The following is an 18,403-nucleotide window of genomic DNA, read 5'->3' as shown; positions in this document are numbered from 1 at the left end:
CTGTGACACAGTGAGATCTCATTCAGTCCTGAGGCCCAGGGCAGGGATTTGCTCACTGTAGAAAGAATTTGTAAAGGGCTTAGCTCCAAAGCTTTAAGATGTGTCTGTGGAGCCTGTGTGATGTGCAGCAGTTCAGAGTTTGACTGAATGCAGGCAGCTTTGCACAGAGACCTCGGTCTGGAGGGACATTGCTCTGGGACAACATCCCAGCAGGACATCTAACATACTTGAATCCAGCGAAGAAACACAGCAGTGAAGAAAACAGGCCAGGAAAATGCTGTGTAGGATTGCTGTCTCCAGATGTCAGCTATTCCAGCCCTCCCCAGTTTGGGAATTGGCCATGCTCACCCAGCTCTCGTTTTCAGTGAATTGCAGAGGGTGACTCCACACCCTCCCCATACAGTCAGGTCCAGGGTGTCACATTTTGTGCCAGTCCAAACCATTTTAAAGAATGTTTTCCCACATCTTTTGTGAGAGGCGGAGATACAGAATGGAAAATTTCAGCCCAAATGGTTGAAGTCCGGCAAAGTTACAATGGACAAACAAGAGGGGAGGGCCATGGTGAGAACTGCCAGGTGCCACCTGCACAGCCAAGCTCCGGACAAGCCCGAAACCTGCCTTCCCCCGAAGAGCCTGGGGTCTAGGGGAAAAATCAAGCAGACAAGGGATGTGAGGAGGAGCCCTCTCTGGGTTATAGTTCTGCCCTGAACTCCTCTATCTGTAGCTATCTGAATATATATCTATATAATCTTTTTTCTACTCCTATCTGGTATAATAAACTTGCAGTGGAGACTAGAAAGTTGTGTGGGGCAGACAGCATAAAACTGCTGTTTTCAGCGGAAAGCTTGAAAGTGTTTTAAAGTAATTCCTCAGCCCTTCTTACAAGACAATGAAATTTTGATTCCCTGGTGATAGACAATATTCCTATCAGAAAATAAAATTATTAATATCGGGGGGGTGGGAAGAAAATTAAAAGGTGTAAAAGAGAAAGTAGAAAAAAGAGACTATGCATCTAAGAGCCTCTCCTACTCTCAGCTTTTCCCAAGGCAACTTTCCTACATATATCCTGGGCAAGGTCTTATTCAAAATGGCTTACATAAATGTGTCTTCCTGCAGTTCAAGATGTGGCCCACACCTACGACATAAACAAGCTGATGCATGGTGGGAAGAGCAAGCTGAAGTTCCTGTGTGCTACTGCAGAATCGCTCAGAGACCGAAAAAGCGTCTTGCCAAAAAAAAAAAAGAAAAGCTGAAGAACCAGTGTTACGTTAAGACAGGTGGAATAGTTCGTGCTCTTGTTTTTATCGTTAGTGCTAAGAGGGAAAGACAGCTTTGTTTTCACATGGTTATTGATTATTAACCAGCTTTGTGAAAGGTTACCTTTCTGCTAGATACAGCTGGGGGGCAGGGGTGTTAAAAATCAATCCCTGGGAAAGCTCTGTTTCCCAGTCAACTTCTCCTTCTCCCACTGCCAGCCCTTGCTATGGATACAGTTGCCCTGTGTCTGTTTGAGCACTGGTGGGAGAGAAAAAGAGATTATTTTGAATATGTTCCATTCACCTTTGATACCTCTTTTCCATCTAAGTCTGGATTGCAAAAAAAGTGGTTGAGCACTGAGAAGTCATCAAATAGTGTGCAGATATAGAAAATCAAACCAGATCACTATTAGGAAGTGGACTGAATTACACCCTTTATGATTTTATACTCTAGTTAGGCAGTCAGGGAGGTGGGAGGAATGATGAAACTACCATCGGTCATGACAGGAAAGGGAACTAATTGAGTAGGGGTTCACAAATTATTTGCATTGAAAGGCAATAAAAAATGGTCCCGCCACCTTTCCTAGGGAAAAAAAATAATACTGTGTCCAGGTGGTTTTGCATTTCACTGATCTCAGCAGCCTGCAGGGATGTCTGCCAGACACTACTGGGGAAGAAGGGGACAATACTTTCAAAATACAGTGACTCTCATGCTCCTAAATTAACCATTTAATGTAATATCATTGAAAATGCCATTGAATTTAAAGAGGCATGTTGTATATGTTGGCATACATTTTAAAACCACATAGATACAACATTAGGTAAGTGGCTTGGCTTTCCAAATGACTGGGCACACGCCACATTCATATTATATTGTAAAGTTTTAGGCTTCATATAATGCAGACTAGCAGTTAACCATAGAGACAACACCTTCTCTGTTAGGCAAAGATCATGCTAGAGGAATAAGATCAAATCTTAACAAGTCCTTAAAAGACTCTTGAATTTAATATGATAATCCAGGTATTGTAGTGTGATTATTGCATGATTTTATTGTAGGGTGGCAACAGCTGAGTACCTGAAACATTTGTTACTGTTACTTGAATACCTGAATTCCTGCGCTTGTGTTGAACATAATTACAACCTGCCTGTACTACTATAGCATTGCTGCTATCAGATTCATTCTTCAATTACTGGTACAGGCTCATGGATTCATTTTTGTCTAATCTCATAGAAAAACCGACTGGCTATAAGGATTTACCTTCTAAATAGTTTCTCACAGCAACTTTAATGAGAGCATTGAGTAGTCCAGAAAAGTCACCTCAAAGGAGTAAAGTGCTGTTAGAGGAAACAGCCTGGATCTACTGGGGTTGTTTTCAATGGTTAAAATTCTGCTGTACATTTATCAGTGGGAATAAACATGTTTGTATCAGTCATATTTTCTTTGCATGGTTACCAACAGACTAAGGACGGCCAAGTTTCTTGTCACTCCAAGCCTGCCAAGACCACAGACTCAGGGAGTCAGGAGAGGGGAAGTTCCCAGCTGGAAGATGACAATGTGTCTACAGGAGTCCCTGGGCTCATTATTCAAACTATTCAAGTACTGCTGGCCTTATTGTGTCCATATATGAGCTAAAGAGGCAATGCTGCACCTTTTAATTTCTTAATCCTGCCTACCCATCTCAAGGCTCTTCTAGTTAGAGTCTTAGGACTGACTATATGCAGCCAGGTGCAAGGTCAGCAAAAGGTGGCAGTGCCTCACACTGTTAATCTGGGAAACGTTTTACCACATGGTGGTGGGAGGCAAAAGGTTTACGTAAGGTTTCAGAGGACACTTAAGGTGTGGAAGAATCAGCTGAGGAAATTGCTGGAGCAGGAAATTCTGGGAGTTTGGGAGAAGATCTGGGAGTGGTATCTCCTGTGCACACTCTGCTGTGACTGCCTTAGGCATTGTGTATGGGCACCATTTAGGAGGAGAGCATGGAGTCACTGGGCCTTTGCCCTGAGTCAGCACAGCGGTGTCTGCAGACCCTGGTTCTGGGGCAAGTGGGGCCCTTCCCGTCACTCCCACCTGCCTTCTCCATCTCCCATTTCCCACACAAAGTGGGTACCGGGGTGGGAGTCACTCGTAGCTCAGAGGTTTAACCTGGAAACCCACAGTTGTGGAGGGGCTCTTCAGCCAGATCCCACTGACTGCATCCCAGGAGGAGGAGAAGGAAGTGGCAGGCAGTGGTGATCCCTGGGCTTGGGCTCCAGCTGGGCTCAGCTCCCCAGCCTGTGGCACCCCCACTGCCAGACATCACCACCCCTCAGCCCTGGCTGGGGTCCCCAATGCTGGGATACCCAGCGGGGCCCTTTTCCTGCACTGCAGCTCACTGCCTTGTTGTTAGCATGGCAAAGCGTGCCCTTATCGCCTGCTCACACAGGCAGAATGAAAGAGAATTAGCTCTAAATTATACGAAATTCATTTGCTTTGGAGGGGCAAGTGTTTGCTCTATTTAGAAATGTTCGTTATAGAGAGAGGACCGCATTAAGACACCGGGTAATGGTCCTCCCTGGAGATGAATCAATTTGCTCTGGGTTTTATGGCCTCGCGTTTGTTTGTCCACGCCAGTTTCCCGTGGAAAACCCGGGGCTGTAAATGCTGCAGGGAGCAGATCTCTGGACAAGGGGCTGGGGGAGCTGGGCTGGGGTCGGTGCACAAGAAGTGTCCGGAATCAAAGGACACCCCTACCTGCAAGAGACCTCAGGGGAGGCATCGCGGCCATGTGGGTGCTGGGGGGGGGGGGGACACCACCGCTAAGGGAGCTCGCCTGGCTCAGCGCATCCCTCCCCCGGCCCCACAGCGGCTGCCAGCCCCGGGCAGGGCGCCTACCCCGCCCGGCATGCCAGGGGATGGAGCGGGAGGGCGCCGGCCGGGGCAGCCCCAGCAGCAGCGATGTCTATCGGTAATTCCCGCTAATAAAATACTTTTTCACTATCCACACTGTAATTGGTTTACAGCCTTTTTTGTTTATTTATCCATAAGAGCTGCTGTTAAATGGCTTGGGAAAGCAATCGCTTAATGGCTCAATATTGAATCAAAGGCTCAGTGTGCTTTCTGAGAGATGGGGGACCCGCGTGGGTTCGGAGCGGAAACACATTTTAAGTGTAATGGACTGGGCGGGTTTATGATCACGCGGAACCGGCCTCAGGAGCGAAGGACCGGGAGCCTCCAGCGCCTCAAGCTCGGGGGATGCATCACCACCGGCTAAGCCGAGCCGAGTCAGGCCGGGCTTAGCCGAGCCGGGCCCGCCGCGCTGCTCCCCGCGGGTGCGCGCCCCGACGGCAGCGGCCGGTGCTCCGGTGCCGGGGAAAGAGCCGGTGAGAGGAGGCGGGCTGGGCGAATGGGAAGCATACCGGGCCCCGAGTCGGCGAGAAATGATCTTTGTCCCTTTCGGTAGCTCTCCGCCTCCTCATAGCCTCGTCACCAAGTCAACAGGCACCAGCTCGGAGCAGATTATCTCCGAGGGTCAACACATTGCAGCCCAAGCCGCGGGGAAGGCTCCCAAATTTACCCCTTGGGCAAACAATCCGCTGCCTATCGCTCGCTCCGGTGATAGCATTGTGGTCCCCACCGGCCGCATCCCCCCGGGCGGAGGGGGAGCGGGCAGAAAGCCGGTCCTTGCCTGCTCCCAGGGCTCCGGCACACGGGTCCCTCCGAGGGAGCGACCCCCCGGCGCACCCTGCCTGTCCCCGGGCACCCGCATCCCTGGCCGAGATGGCCCTGCAGCCAAAAGCGCCTTGATGTCAAACCCCTCTGGGAGCCGCTAGTCCCCCCTCCGAGGGTTTTCCTCTCCGGGCAGTGCCCGGGGAGGGGGGCTGGGGGATGAGCGACCCCTGGGCAAGCGGGGAAGGGAAGAAAGAGTTGGGTTCCAGGACCAACCCTTCCGGAGCGCCCCGCACGTCGGGGCAATTCTCCGACCCCCTCCCCGGCCCCGCAAGCCCCCCGCCGCGGGGCTCCCCACCCCAAAGCAAGGAGCGGGCACCCCGCAGCAGGGTCGGGGGGTGCCGGAGGACCCACCCGGCTAAAAGGAAGGGGGTTGCGGGGCCGGGGCCACCCCGGGTGGCCTCTTATGGGTCGCGCCCCGCCCCGGAGGGCTGCGGGAGGGCTCACGTGGGGGGAGCGGCGCCTATGGGGAGGCGGCGGGAGCCGGGCAGGCGGCGGGGCGGTGAGCTGTCAAAGAGGCATCCCGGGAGCCGGAGCAGCCCTATGTGTCCCTAAGCTGCGAGACCCCCGGCCCCGGCCCCGCTCGCCATGAACACGGAGGAGCAGTATTACGCCTCGGCGCAGCTCTACAAGGAGTCGTGCGCGTTTCAGAGAGCCCAGGCGCAGGATTACAGCCCCAGCCCCCCCGCCTGCCTGTACATGGGCAGGCAGCAGCAGGCTCCTTACCCCGGCGCCTTAGGGGCTCTCGAGCAAGGCAGCCCGCCAGACATTTCACCTTACGAGGTGCCCCCCATCACAGAGGATGCCGGGGTCTCTCACCTTCACCACCACCACCACCACCACCCTCATCTTCCTCCTCCCCACCAGGACGCGCTGCCTTTCGCAGACGGGGCGGACACGGGGGCGATAGAGGAGCCCCGAGTGCAGGTGCCTTTCGCCTGGATGAAGTCGACCAAATCGCACGCCTGGAAGGGACAGTGGACAGGTAAGCCCCGCCGCCTCCCCTTGCCGCTCCCCCGCCGCTTCCCTCGCTTCCCTCGCTCTCGGCGGGCAAGAAACATTCCCGGCACCGGCCGTGCCCCCGCCGCTCCGGTGGAGGGTGAGATGTCCCGGAGGAGGCGGCGAGAGGGTCTCTTCCCCGGGACGCTCCGTCCCGTCCCCCCTCCCCGACAGCTGTCCCCCTCCGACCCACTGCTGTGGGGCTGCTACCGTCGGGTTGAACGCCGGCCCTCCGGTCCCCGCCGGCGGGCTCGCCGCGCCCCGCGCCGCCCGAGCCCTCAGCAATTATTAACGAATTATTTTACACCAATTAACGAATTGTCGCCAAGTCGGGGCGACGTGCAAACGCCTCCCGGGCGCTGCCGCCCCGCTGGGCGGGGGGGTCTCCGTGGTGCGGCCGCTCCGCGGGCGCCGGGGGCTCCGCGCGGGGCCACGCAGGGCGAGGCCGGGGGCGCGGAGACACCCGTGGGGTGGAGCGGGAGGGGAAGCGGCTGGCAGAGCTGCGAGGGCAGGGCACGGCACGGCCACCCGCGTCCTTGCGCGGACCGTGCAGCCGCAGAGCAACGCTCGAAACCCCCGGGGCAGCCGCCTGGCCGCTCTCGGCTCCCCCCGGCTCTCCCCAGCGCCCGGGAAGCAAAGCCCATCTTCCCCCCGCGGCCCTTCTACCCCACACCCTCCTGCTTCACAGGTGGGTTTTAGCCGTAATTGCACCTTTGCAAGTGAAAACCCAGGGCAGGGGAAACAATGCACAAACAAAACAGAGCTGCCAGCGTGGGGAAGAAACTCTATCTGGGCAGAAAGTTCCGCTGCCCAACAATATTTTTGTCTCTGCCTGCACAATGTTATCGTGTCCTGCGCCTTTGTCACGCCTATACGGCAAATATTATATTAATGGCTTTGTACAAATAGACAATTGAAAAAAGGACTGGAGTATTAAAATTACCGTGCAATAGTTTGGGAATTGCATGGGGCAGACCAGGGCGGGGGACGCAGAGAGGGAGAGGCGGCGGGTCCCAGTCCCCACGGAGGCGCATCCGCCGGGAAGGGGAGAGGAGCGCTGCCCCACGCCGCGGGCTCGGCGGCAGAGATTGTGCCGGGAGAGGGGCGGGGGAAGAAAATCAGATCGTTTCCTTGGGTTGAATGAATTTGTGGAAGATAAAAAAAAAAAAAAAGATAAAACCAAACTCTCAAACTACCCCTCTTTTTCTGTCTCCTGTACCCCAGGAATGCCAAAAACAATAAGCAAAACGAAACTTTCTCCGTAAAAGCCGAAAACTCCTCCCCGCTCTCCCGGGCTCTCCAGGCCGGGGCTGTGCTGCGGCGTTACGCGGGGGAGGGGGGGATGTGCAAGCACACGCACGCACGGCTGCTCCTATCGCGGGTGCGCCGAGCACGCCCGGGCCGCGAAAGGGGCGCAGCCCCCGCAGGCGAACCCCGGTATTTTTGCACGATGTTTGCCGCAAACTATATAACCTAAGGATATGTTTTTTATGGAGACCCTTGGGATTGCGGCGTCCGTGGATTTTATGTTGTTATTGTCGTGGAAAAGCGCCCGGAGCGGCCGCGGCGGAGCCCGGCCCGGTGCCACCCGCCGTGCCCGGGGAGCCCCGGCGCCCTCCGCAGACCCGCGGCGGTCCGCCCCGCTTTGCCCGAACAGAACAATTTTTTTTCAGATCCCTGCATACACATGCGGGTATACAGCAGGTTCATATTTGCAAACATTTCATGCATAAGTATATATTTTAATATATATTTTAATATATAGGCATAAATAGATGTGCGTGCATAGGTTTATATTTATAAACATTTTATGTATTTTTAATATATATTTTAAAATATATATATACACACAGGTGTATATACATAGGTTTTATATTTATAAACATTATTTATATAAAATCAAGGGAACAGATGGGAGGTTCCCTGCTGAAATGGCTGTTCTGGCCTGGCTGCCTGAGCGACTGTGCCCCACGGGTGACACCGCCACCAAAAGCGCACCCGGCTGGGCCCCCGCTGCCCGCCGTGAGTTTCGGTGCCCATCCCCAGCCCCTCTCGCTGCCGCCGGCGGCACCACCCGCGCCCCAGCGCCCACGCGGGACGGCGGCGGCCGCGCTGGGGATGGCGGGAGACCGGCGCGGCCCTCAGCCTCCCGCTCCGGGAGATTTCCCCCCACCTTTTGGGGGCTTGCACGAAGGACGGAGGCCCCACTCGAGGCCCTGTCGGGGAGAGCTCCCCGCCGCGCCGCCTCCCCGGTACCCCACCGGCCGCGGCCGCGGGCCTTCCGCCGGCGGGGTGGCTTCTGCCCCGGGCCGCTTATCGGAGAGCTGAGACACCCGCAATTTGTCTTTAGTGATGTTTTGTTTTGTTGCTTGTGCGTGCGTGCAGCACAAGAAAACCTTTTTTTTTTTCTTTTTATTGCTTTGTTTTGATTTTTTGTTGGTTTTCTTTATTTGAGTTTTTGTTACCGTTTTGTCTTGGTTTGAGGTTTTTTTTTAGGGTTGCATTTTTTTCTTTTCCCTTTTCTTGCCTTTTTCTTTGTTTGTATTTTTACGCGAATCTGAGCGATTGCCAGGCCCTGGATCCTCCGGACCTTTCGGCGACACGCAAACACGGTGGCGCCTTAAGCGTCTCCCCCGGCTCGAGGGGCGGCTTTTCTCTGAAACCTCCATCAAGTTATTATTTAAAAATTACTGAATTTTTAGAAAATAAAATAGCAGCAGTCCTGATAGCCGCCACCAGCACCGCCCCGCTCTGCCCGGCCGGGGGACGCTCCCCGAGGTCGCTCCCTCTTGCACCCCACTTTCTCCCACCCGCGTGGCGCCCCGCAGCCCGAGTGGGGGCCGGGCGGGCCGGGGCTGACTCTCCCTTCTCCCCAGGGGGGTCCTACGTGGTGGAGCAGGAGGAGAACAAGCGGACGAGGACGGCGTATACCCGGGCGCAGCTGCTGGAGCTGGAGAAGGAGTTTCTCTTCAACAAGTACATCTCCCGGCCGCGGCGGGTAGAGCTGGCTGTCATGTTGAACTTGACCGAAAGGCACATCAAGATCTGGTTCCAGAACCGGCGGATGAAGTGGAAGAAGGAAGAGGACAAAAAGCGAGGGGCGGGAAACAGCAATGAGCCCGAGCAGGACTGTGTGGTGTCCTCCGGGGAGCTGCAGGGCAAGGAGGATCTCCAGCCGTGCCCCCCCGGGAACCTGCCCTCGGGGGCCTCCAGGGACCTGCTCGCCCCCACACTCGCCCCCAGAAGGCAGCAGGACTCTCGGTGAGCCGTAGGGAGCCCCACGCCCCGGGCCGAGGAAGGGGATGGGGCCGGGGAGAGGGCCGAGAGGGAGGCGCCGGCTCTCCGCGGCCGTGTCGCGCCGCGGTTGACCCTCGCTCGCCTTCCCCCGGGGAAACTCGGTGCCTCCACTCCCAAACTCCCGTCCTGCGAAAATTAAAGGAAAAGTTTTCGGCTGTGGCAAAGAGAGGCTCGCCGCGGGCCGTGGGGGTGGCAGGGAGCCCACCCTCCCCCGGGCACCCCGCGCCGCAGCGGGCCCGCGGGGCACTTTCCCCCGGGAAAGGCGGATTTCGGGCGGCCACCGGCGGTGTGTGCCACCCCGGGGTGCACGGAGCGGACTGGAAACCGGAGGAGAACCGAGCGTCCTTACCGCAGGCGGCGGCCCGGCCGGGGCGCGGGTCCCGCCGTGCTCGGAGCTGCACAAGAGCTGACGCCGAGCTGAGCATCCCTGACCTTCCCGGGGCTGACACTCCGCCGTTCCCGGCCCTTCCCGAGGCCCCGCGGCATCGCCTCCACCGAGGAGTCCCCCAGGACTATGGCTCACTTCTTTGGAAACAGGAATCTGTTTTGTTTCGTTTTATTTTGACTTTGGGGAGGGGGGAAAGGGAAAAAAAAAAAGGGGGGGAAAAATAGAAGAAAAAGGGGAAAAAGAAAAGCCCGGGTGTCCTGCGGGCAGGATTTCTCTCTCCCAGTGACCAGCTGCCGATGACCGGCACAGATCGCCAGACCCTCCTCCGGGCTCCGTGGCGCGCAGGGCTGCAGTCGCCCCCCGAGGGGTGGCTGCAAGCCCGGGGATGCGGCAGAAAATCCGCGGTGATCTCCAGCCAGGCGGTAGAGGCAGGTCGGGCTGCGAGCAGAGAGCGGGACGTGTCCGAGGGGATAGGGCTCGGACCTACCCCTAGGTCCCAGGGATATTTTCCTTGGGGGAAAACCTCCTGCCTCTCTTCCTCCTCTCCCGCAAGCTCGGATTCTGCCTCGGAGAGAAGAAACCTCCCTGCAGCACAAGCTCCCGGCCCGGCGTGGCTCTCCGCGTGGTTTTTTTCTCTGCAGACCTGGCTTTACACCCCGGCAGGGTTTTGGGGCCAGTTGCTTCCCCAAGCGCTGCCGGGCGCCGGTGCCTTTTTTCAGGCGTTATTTCTCATCCCGGCGTGCAGGAGAGCCGCGGCTCCGCCGGCTGGAGCGGGCCGAGAGGCTGCCCGGGGCTTCCCCGCGGGGCGCCGGGCACCGAGGGCTCTGCCGCCGGCCCCGGAGCCAGCCTGCCTTCTCTTCAGCCCGTCCGCTGCCAGAAACATCTTCCCTGTCGCGATAATGGCGGGAGCAGGCGTTTGGTACGAGGGAGTCGAGCTGTTGCAGCGACCGCCTGAAAGAGCGTCGGAAATTTAACTAAGTAAGTGGGGGGGAAAAAATCACACCCAAACTAGGAACAGAAAAGGAAGCAGGAGCTGCCCGGGTTTGCTGTGGGTCGGGCCGATCTGCCTCCTCTCTTCGACGGGGAGGCTCCAGACCTGTCGAGCAACCCCTCGAGCATCTCTCGGGGACCGCCACAGTCCGCCCTGGGCTGAGGGGCCAGGAGTGTCATGGGAGGAGGAAGAGGAGGGGGGGGAGGAGGAGGAGGAGAAGGGCCTGACCCACCCTGGGCAGAGGATGCTCCCAGTCCTTCGGCTGAAAGCGAGGGGGAGAGGAAGTGGCTTGCCACAGCTCTTGGGTTTTTTCCATCTTACACGAGAGTTCTAACGATAAGGTGGAGACTTGAGCTGAAGGTGTAACTTGTCTGTTGCTTTTCTTTCCTTCGGCGGCATTAAGGTGTGTGCAAACCAGGGACATTTCTGGTCATTTTTCCTGCAAGTTGCCTAAGAAATTTGTTATCCAAGCCTGTATAACCTTATTCATCAAAACGCAGTCAATGAGTGAGAACTTTATTAATGATTATATGAGCAAGATTCAAATAAAGCTGTTCTGCTTAAGAAGCAAAGCGCCATATTAACTGAAGTAACATTTCTCAAACTTCTGGGGGCCATAAAGCCGTTTTTAAACCTCAGCGTTTCTCATCACTATTTGTTAGCATCAACCTCTCACTGGTAACACACAGTGGAACAATTTCCACGTACTTTTTACAATGTCTGACATGGAAATTGCAATTCGGGAGCCACTATAAAAATAGATCTAAATTGCAGAAAGGATGTCTGTCACACAAAATACGAGTTTGTGCTACAATTCATTCAGCGCATTGCCCTGGGTATACAGCATTCATGGTGGCTGAAATTTGGCCTGTCCTTTCTCTTCTATAACGCATTTGGTTTCGATTTTCTCCATGCACTGCTGTAAAAATGGAGAAGTCGCAGAATTGATAGGAATTGTTTGATCACGGTGCCAAGGTATTTTTATGAGTGGAAGCAGAATCAGACTTGCATGGTTTAGTTCTAATGAATAAAGTCTTTTCTTCAAAGAATTAACATAGTTCATGGGTTTAGCACTCTTTATATATATATTCATGCTTTTTACAACTGCATCAATGGGAAAATTTGCATTAACCGAATCAAGACAGCTCCAGGACCTTGTAAAGGTAAAGGTTCACAGTAACCTTCAGCTGGCAGACCAGCCAGCTCTGCACCGTGCTGGGGAAAGGCAAAGCTGACATGGCAAGTTATAGGCTGCTAAAGTTCTTGAGCCATGTCTTCTTACCAAAAACATTTGTCCAGACATACCTATTTTTCCTAAGAGACACCCCCTCTTATTAAATAGTTCATAATTTATATTTAATCACCGTTAGCCCTAGGATAGGGTTTCCACAAGACACTCTAAAAATTCTGACTTTAAAAATTGGGCAAGAGGTGAAATATGTGAGATGTCTTTTTCTTTCTTTCTTGGGCAATACTCAAGTCCTTTAGGCATGTGTGGGAGAGGTCTGTCCCCAGAAATCACATGTATTCAGTGTTAATAATTTTTTTAAAAAGCCGAACAAGACTCAGGGCGATTTCCCCCTCCCCAGGTACCAACATCCAGCATCAGGAGCTACGGAGACATCAGTTCTACCTATGGCTCTGGGGCAAGACAGTGAGGCTGCAGGTCTTGATGAAGCTTTGCACAGGCTACAGCTTTACTGCTCCTGCTTTGCTCAGATACATCCCCCAATACCACAGCGAAAGCTTTCTTCTCTGCTTCTGCACTACCGAGATACTGATTGTTATTACATGAATGCCCACAGGGCAGGGAATATTTAATGCTCTCTTCTTTCTCCAAGCAGGGCTGAGCATCTGATGTGAATGGCACACATCTAGGCAAACCCCGGCCAGGAGCTGGGGCCTGCTGTCACACATACAGGTCAGATCCTGCCACAAAATGGTTGCTGGTTTGCTGCTGGCCTAGAAGATGCATCCAGCAGCCCCTGTTGGGGTCATGCTACCACCACGCTTTGGCTGAGGCTGGGGAAGGGAAACAGGAGCTCACACACACCCTGTGCTAATCCCTATTTTACCTCCCACATACAGGACCATGTCCCAGGACCCCGCAGGAATGGCCATATGAAAGGTAGGATTGGGAGTCTGTGCTTGTCTCCTCCATTACAAACCCATACATTTGCCTGAAAATCCCTCCATGTATGAATAATTATGCCCATAAATCAATTCTGAAAGCAGTGATTTAACCTAAGGTGTGAAAGCCTTTCCAGTCCAACACTGAAGCCTGCTACCTCCCACGCTGCAGCTGCTGCTGCTGCCATGACCACAGCTGAGGAGAGATGTTGCAGGCTGAGAGAGGAAACATTGCTCAGGAAGGCTTCAGTACTTTGAAGTGCAAGAAGGGGATGGGGTGCCAGCCCTGCAACGAACACCAAAGCAGGGCCTGTCAGGCTGGGCAATGCACCTGACAGTCTGGCCTCTGCATGGGGCAGAGTTGGCTGCGAGTTAAGCATGGTGTTTCAAGGCTTTGGGAGTAGGAAGAAATGTCACTATGCTCCTTTCGCTCCTGATGGCTTATAGGGTTGTTTGTATGAGAGGTTTTCACATAAGCGTAAGCAACCCATACGTACACAGAGCTTCTGATAAACTGTGACTCAGAAAGGCAGTTCCCTCCCTGCTTTCTTCTACCCCAGAAGGGGATAAGAACGACCAGATCTTCAAGGATATTTTTATAGCAGTCAGGAACATGGCTGGTTTAGCATCTAGGGAGTACAATGAAATGTGGAAACACTGCAGTGCCCGTATTAGTAGAGATCATTGCCTACATTCATTTACCCAACGCTTACTTTCATTTACCATTTATCATCATTGATCCTGTCCCACTGTCTTCCAGCACCCTTTACAGTATCTTTCCATGTGCTTTGCCAGCACTGATGTGCCCCGGCACCACTTTAGCTGCAAGCACAAAGAATGGTGGAGCAAAGGAGAAACTGGAGGTGAGGCTTCTCCTAGTCTCTGTCTCTCTCCATCTCTTCTTTTCCCACCACCTGCTGTCCTGGTACGCAGCTCTTCTGTTCTCCAGTGCTTCTGGGATCACAACATATGCAGGGACAAAAGAAAAAAAAATGCAGAGGAAATGAGCTGAGTCCCTCTCTCTTCCCAGCGTGCCTCGGTGATGAGTCAGACCTGGCCAACCTTCGTTCGTGCAGTAGGAAACTCAAAAACGTGATACCTTTAATATTAGGCCTCATGGACCTGCTGCCTCATATCAGGGCTTGTTCCAGGATCCATTTGCTTCCAGCAGCGGCGCCACTGGAAGGAGGAGAGGCTGCAGTTGTGCTGCCTCTGACCGAGGTGCCTTTAGATGGGACCCCATGTTCACAAGAGCCATGATGCCTGGCTCCATCCACCAGGATCCATTAGGCACAAAAGGCAGGTGCTTTGGCAAATAGGCATATTCTTCACAGGTGACCCAAAAATACATTGGGAGGGAAGAAACTTGAGAGATGAGGGTGAGCTGGACCAACAAGCCAAGAACAGAATCATCTCAAGCAGGGGTAGAGCATCCCACTTTGAAAGCATTGGCAAAGAGGGGGTGCTGAGCTTTGTTTCATGTCAGGGCTGGTCTGGGTACAATGAGCTGTTGCCAGTGGCAGCTTCATGTCCTCCCTGTCCCTTGACCCAGACCTAGGAGAAGAAAAGCATCTGCTCAAGGAAGCCTTGGCACAGTGTGCTTAAGATTCAAGAGCAAAACACATTTATCAGGCATGGAAAACAGAGGGTACAATGGGTGGCGTCTCCACTTGCAGGGCTAGACTTGATAGTGGATAGTGGAAAAGAGTTGTCTACATGAGCGACTGGTAGCATGCTGGTGGTTTGTTTGAGCAGAGGCAGCATGTGCCATTAAGTATTTAACTACACCTGTTTTGGATGTTCCCTGCAGACCTCAAAGCACTGAGCAGAGGCAGGCAGAGATTAGTGACTTCACTGGTGTAAGAAGAAGCTACAACCAAGAAAGGGAGCTCCCTTCAGAAAGAACAGAGGGTACCCACAGCCCATGCCAGGAGACCAAGCTGTCTCAGGACCAAGGTGGAACTAGGGGAGGGATACCAGGTCCTGGGCTGTGCAGAGACCTGTGTTTGAACACCACTTCCCTGCGCCCCAACCCTTCTCTAGAGAAAAGCAAACAGTTACCTGCTGGGAGCCTTAGCTGGGTGCGGCATCCTAGGGCTTCAGAGTCATGTTTCGAAAGCAGCCCCTCCTGGAGAGGAGGTTGTGCCTCTCTGTAGCAAGCAGTAGCGAAGCAGCCCGCTCGCATCCTGGCTTTTAACTACACTTCAGCACAACTGCTCAGATCTCTCTGATTTAAAATGTGTGTCTCTCACTCTCTGCCAAGCTTCCAGCAGTGAGATCTGCCATCTTGTATGCCCTCTCTCCTTTTCTGCTGCTAACCCCTTGTTGGTGAGTCAGTATTTGGCTAAGGGTGAGACTATGTGAGGTGACATTGCTTAAGATAAGCTGGCAGAATAGCAAGTCCTGTTTTTTTAAGTCCACTCTGTAAGCTGAATTTTTATCCCAAGAACAAAAATTGAGAAAAAGGGAGATGTGGGGGAACCCCCTCTACTTTAAAGGCATCAAATCCTATACCCTGCAATGAATGTGGTAAAACTAGTTGTTAAAGTCACAGCTGATTCCTGGAGTTGTGATTGGAAACCTGCTCACAGCTTCACCCTCTGCTGCCACATCATCTGTGGTTTGGTTATATTCATCCCACAGACCTTAGTGAGACAGTTTCACTTCAAATACAAAGACCTACATCTGACGGCAGGTGTGCAAGACAGCATGTTGAGCTGTGCATGAGATTAAGTGGAAGTAAAAGCAGAGAAAAGGACCATAGGGCACAGAGCCACATGACCCTTACATGGGAATGAAGGAGAATCCTTAGCAGCATTCCTGAAGGCACAAAAAGAGAACTGAAACTGGAACCACTGATGTTTCTGCTCTATTCTTCTGCCCAAACCAGGACCACCAGACATGTTGCTTTGTCCTCTTCACTAAGGCCTACAAAGCTGCAGGTTTCCCAACCTTCTTCTGTTCCCGTTCATCATTATTCCAACCATGAGTGCATTTTCCTAACATCCAACCAGTCTTATCTGTTGCAGTTATAGCCTATGGTTTCTTGTCCTGTGAGCAAGCAGAACACAGTATATTTCTCTTCCCTTTAAAACAGCCTCCCAAGAAACCAAAGGACAAGATTTTGAGAAGAAAATGGATTTTCTAAGCACTTTCTGGCTTATTAGAGACTTAGAGACATCGGCAAGAGCAGTTTCCTCAGAGCTCAAAAAGCAGAAGCTGGAGAGGGTAGGCCTACGAGGCAAGCAGAGGAACAATACTCTAGGCAGTGATGGAAGGCAACACCACCAATGACTGGACAGGCAGGAGGCTGAAAAGGCACTGAAAGCAGGAGGTGTCAGAGGAGAGACAAGTGGAGGCTGAAGCCGTTTGGTTTGTTATGGGAAGAAGCCAGAGGGAGGCGTTAATGGAGAAGGGTGAAGAAAAAGGTAACTGAGGTAGTGCCAAGACCTCAACAACTACAGCATTATGATGCCAATGAGCTCATTAGCTGGGAATGCTGTTCTGCTTCTAGGGAACAAGTCATGATACAGAAACCAGGTGCTTTGTGTGTTTTACTTAGCTGTTAATTGCAGCTTGCACCTTTTCTGCAGAAGCTCAATAGCTCAATTTCCTCTTGTGATGTGATGGGGTTTGCTCACCCCTCTCCCCATTCCCCCTGGTCCATAGACTAAGGGAAAGTGTTGGGATTCCAGCACAGATTTCAATTTCTTGCAGTTTCTCTGCACTAGTGTTTATTCGCGGTTAGATGCGGGATTTTTTCCAACTGTCCCCGGTCATCACAGATCAGGTTCACACAGTCCAGCTTGCCCAGGGCTTTAAATAAAGCTGGTTTTGGCAAAACATCTCATAGATCTGCCTTACAGTTCCTGGGAAAAACCATCTCCATTGGTTTAGATGCAGGCACTCAGGAAAACTGCAGAGATGTGGGACATGAAAAACCATTTGGGGCAGCAGATTTATGTCCTGCTCCAGCAAGGTCCCATTTGCTCCTATGCCTGCTTTTATTCCATCCTCTCTGCTTGGCCCTGAAAAGTGAGGTAAACCACACGCCAGCACTGCTTATGGAAGATCTGAAAAATCCTGCCCTCCTAGTGAAGGCCCAGCAGTTAGGTGACAGAGGGCTGGAAGTAGTGATAGCATGTTGGAAAATCCTAGTGTCCATGCTTCTTCTCCAGATGTGGTCACTAGGTATGTCAGGGCTTCATTCTTCAGGGGTCGTCAACCTGCAAACACTGGGGAGAGGGGGGAGAGGGAGGCTCAAGGCAGGGATAACTTTTACAGATTAAGGTCAGGACCAAGGAAGAGACAACTGGCATGTGCAGGCCATGCCAGCATCAAGTTGGGCAAGTCAGACCGCGAGGGATGTGGTGTTTCTTCCGCACGCTTGTATGATCCCAGCCTGGCTCTGTGACTTGTTGTGGAGCCTGGAGTGGGAAATGGAGGAGGATGCATCAGGAGCTAAAAGCCAGCCAGGAAGAAAGGAACTGAAAAGACAGTACTTCCCTCTGTGGCACAGGGAATGGGCTGTGGCTGGGAGCCAGGAAAGTGGCAGAGAGGAAGAGAAGAGGCACAAATTGCTTTCAAACGCCCTCTATCCTTCAGGGCTACACAGAACGAAGCATGGGGCAGAAAGCAATGATGCAGGTGGAGTAACTGTCAGGCAAGGGCAGGGCTGGGGAGCACCAATGGGTGGGAAGGAGCCAGAAAGCTGTCACATCCCAGTCTGAGGGTGTAGTGGCATGTCACATTAATCCAAAGTGCTAGTGCTCCCTCTCTGCCTGCTCTTTCTGTAACAGACATTAAGCAGCTGGATGAGGCGGCTCAGCTCACCGACCCAACAAAATATTCCGTGTCCTGCAAAAAGTGCGGTGCCTTTTGTTTTTGGAAACAACTCATCCCACATTTGTGTCTGCACTAGCTTTGACACAAAGCAGGAGCTGGGTGCTCCTGCAGGATCTGGGGGCCAGGAAGAAGCAGGCAAGGAGGCAGAGGAGAGCGACCCACAGGACCAATGGTGCAGCTCAGCCGCTGCAAGAAAGGGCAGAGGGAGTAAAACCTGTGGAAGGTTATTTTACCTGACAGGTAGTGAAGTGCTTGGAGGGCGCTTCTGTTCCTCTAACCCCCTCCTAGCTCCTCTGCTGGATGTTAGTCATGCTTCTAGCCCAGAGAGACTTCTGCTTAGGGATGAACCTATAAGAGAGAAAAAGAGGTGGGTGAAAGCCTCAAGCACCTTCAGAGCTCCTTCTGGAAAGTGAGACCGGGGAAGGGGGATGTTCACTGTGCAGCCTTGAGTTTCCTCCACTGGTGCAGGCTCTTGAGGGAGGGAAACATTGCAACTGTAGCTCTCAGGAGTGAGTCTCAAGCCCATGTGTTTGAGAAGAAACTGAAGGCTGCTCAGGCAAGCTCTATCCTTGCAAGTCCTGTTTTCCAAGCATAGCCATGATGCTGCACTTCTGACATTTCTTTTTATATTCAGCTTTAAAAAGAACCATAGTGCTTATCCTGTATTACAGAGTGCTGTGAAAAAAAAAAAACAAACCCAAAGGCATTTCTCTGGGGAGATTATATTTAAATTTTGTCATAAGAGCAGCCTGAGAGAAAATACATTAAGTTTTAGAAACAAAGGCATGGCT

General features: G+C 52.9%; 1 protein-coding gene across 1 annotated transcript; it reads left to right on the top strand.

The window, feature by feature from the left end:
• The first annotated feature begins 5,310 nt into the window (after positions 1-5,310).
• On the top strand, positions 5,311-9,823 carry PDX1 (pancreatic and duodenal homeobox 1). Its single transcript, XM_064437675.1, has 2 exons — positions 5,311-5,947; positions 8,838-9,823. The coding sequence occupies exons 1-2, from the start codon at positions 5,551-5,553 to the stop codon at positions 9,224-9,226; spliced, it is 786 nt and encodes a 261-aa protein (XP_064293745.1). The 5' UTR covers positions 5,311-5,550; the 3' UTR covers positions 9,227-9,823.
• Positions 9,824-18,403: the final 8,580 nt, after the last annotated feature.

This window comes from Phalacrocorax carbo, chromosome 1 (genome assembly GCF_963921805.1).
Source record: "Phalacrocorax carbo chromosome 1, bPhaCar2.1, whole genome shotgun sequence".
NCBI lineage: Eukaryota > Metazoa > Chordata > Aves > Suliformes > Phalacrocoracidae > Phalacrocorax > Phalacrocorax carbo.
Note: the sequence above shows the minus strand (reverse complement) of the source record. Positions and strands in the feature narration are given on the sequence as shown.

Coding starts and splice junctions, on each gene's coding strand:
- PDX1 (XM_064437675.1), top strand. CDS start 5,551: ATGAACACGGAGGAGCAGTATTACGCCTCGGCGCAGCTCTACAAGGAG. Junction 5,948..8,837: donor CTGGAAGGGACAGTGGACAG/GTAAGCCCCGCC, acceptor CCTTCTCCCCAG/GGGGGTCCTACGTGGTGGAG.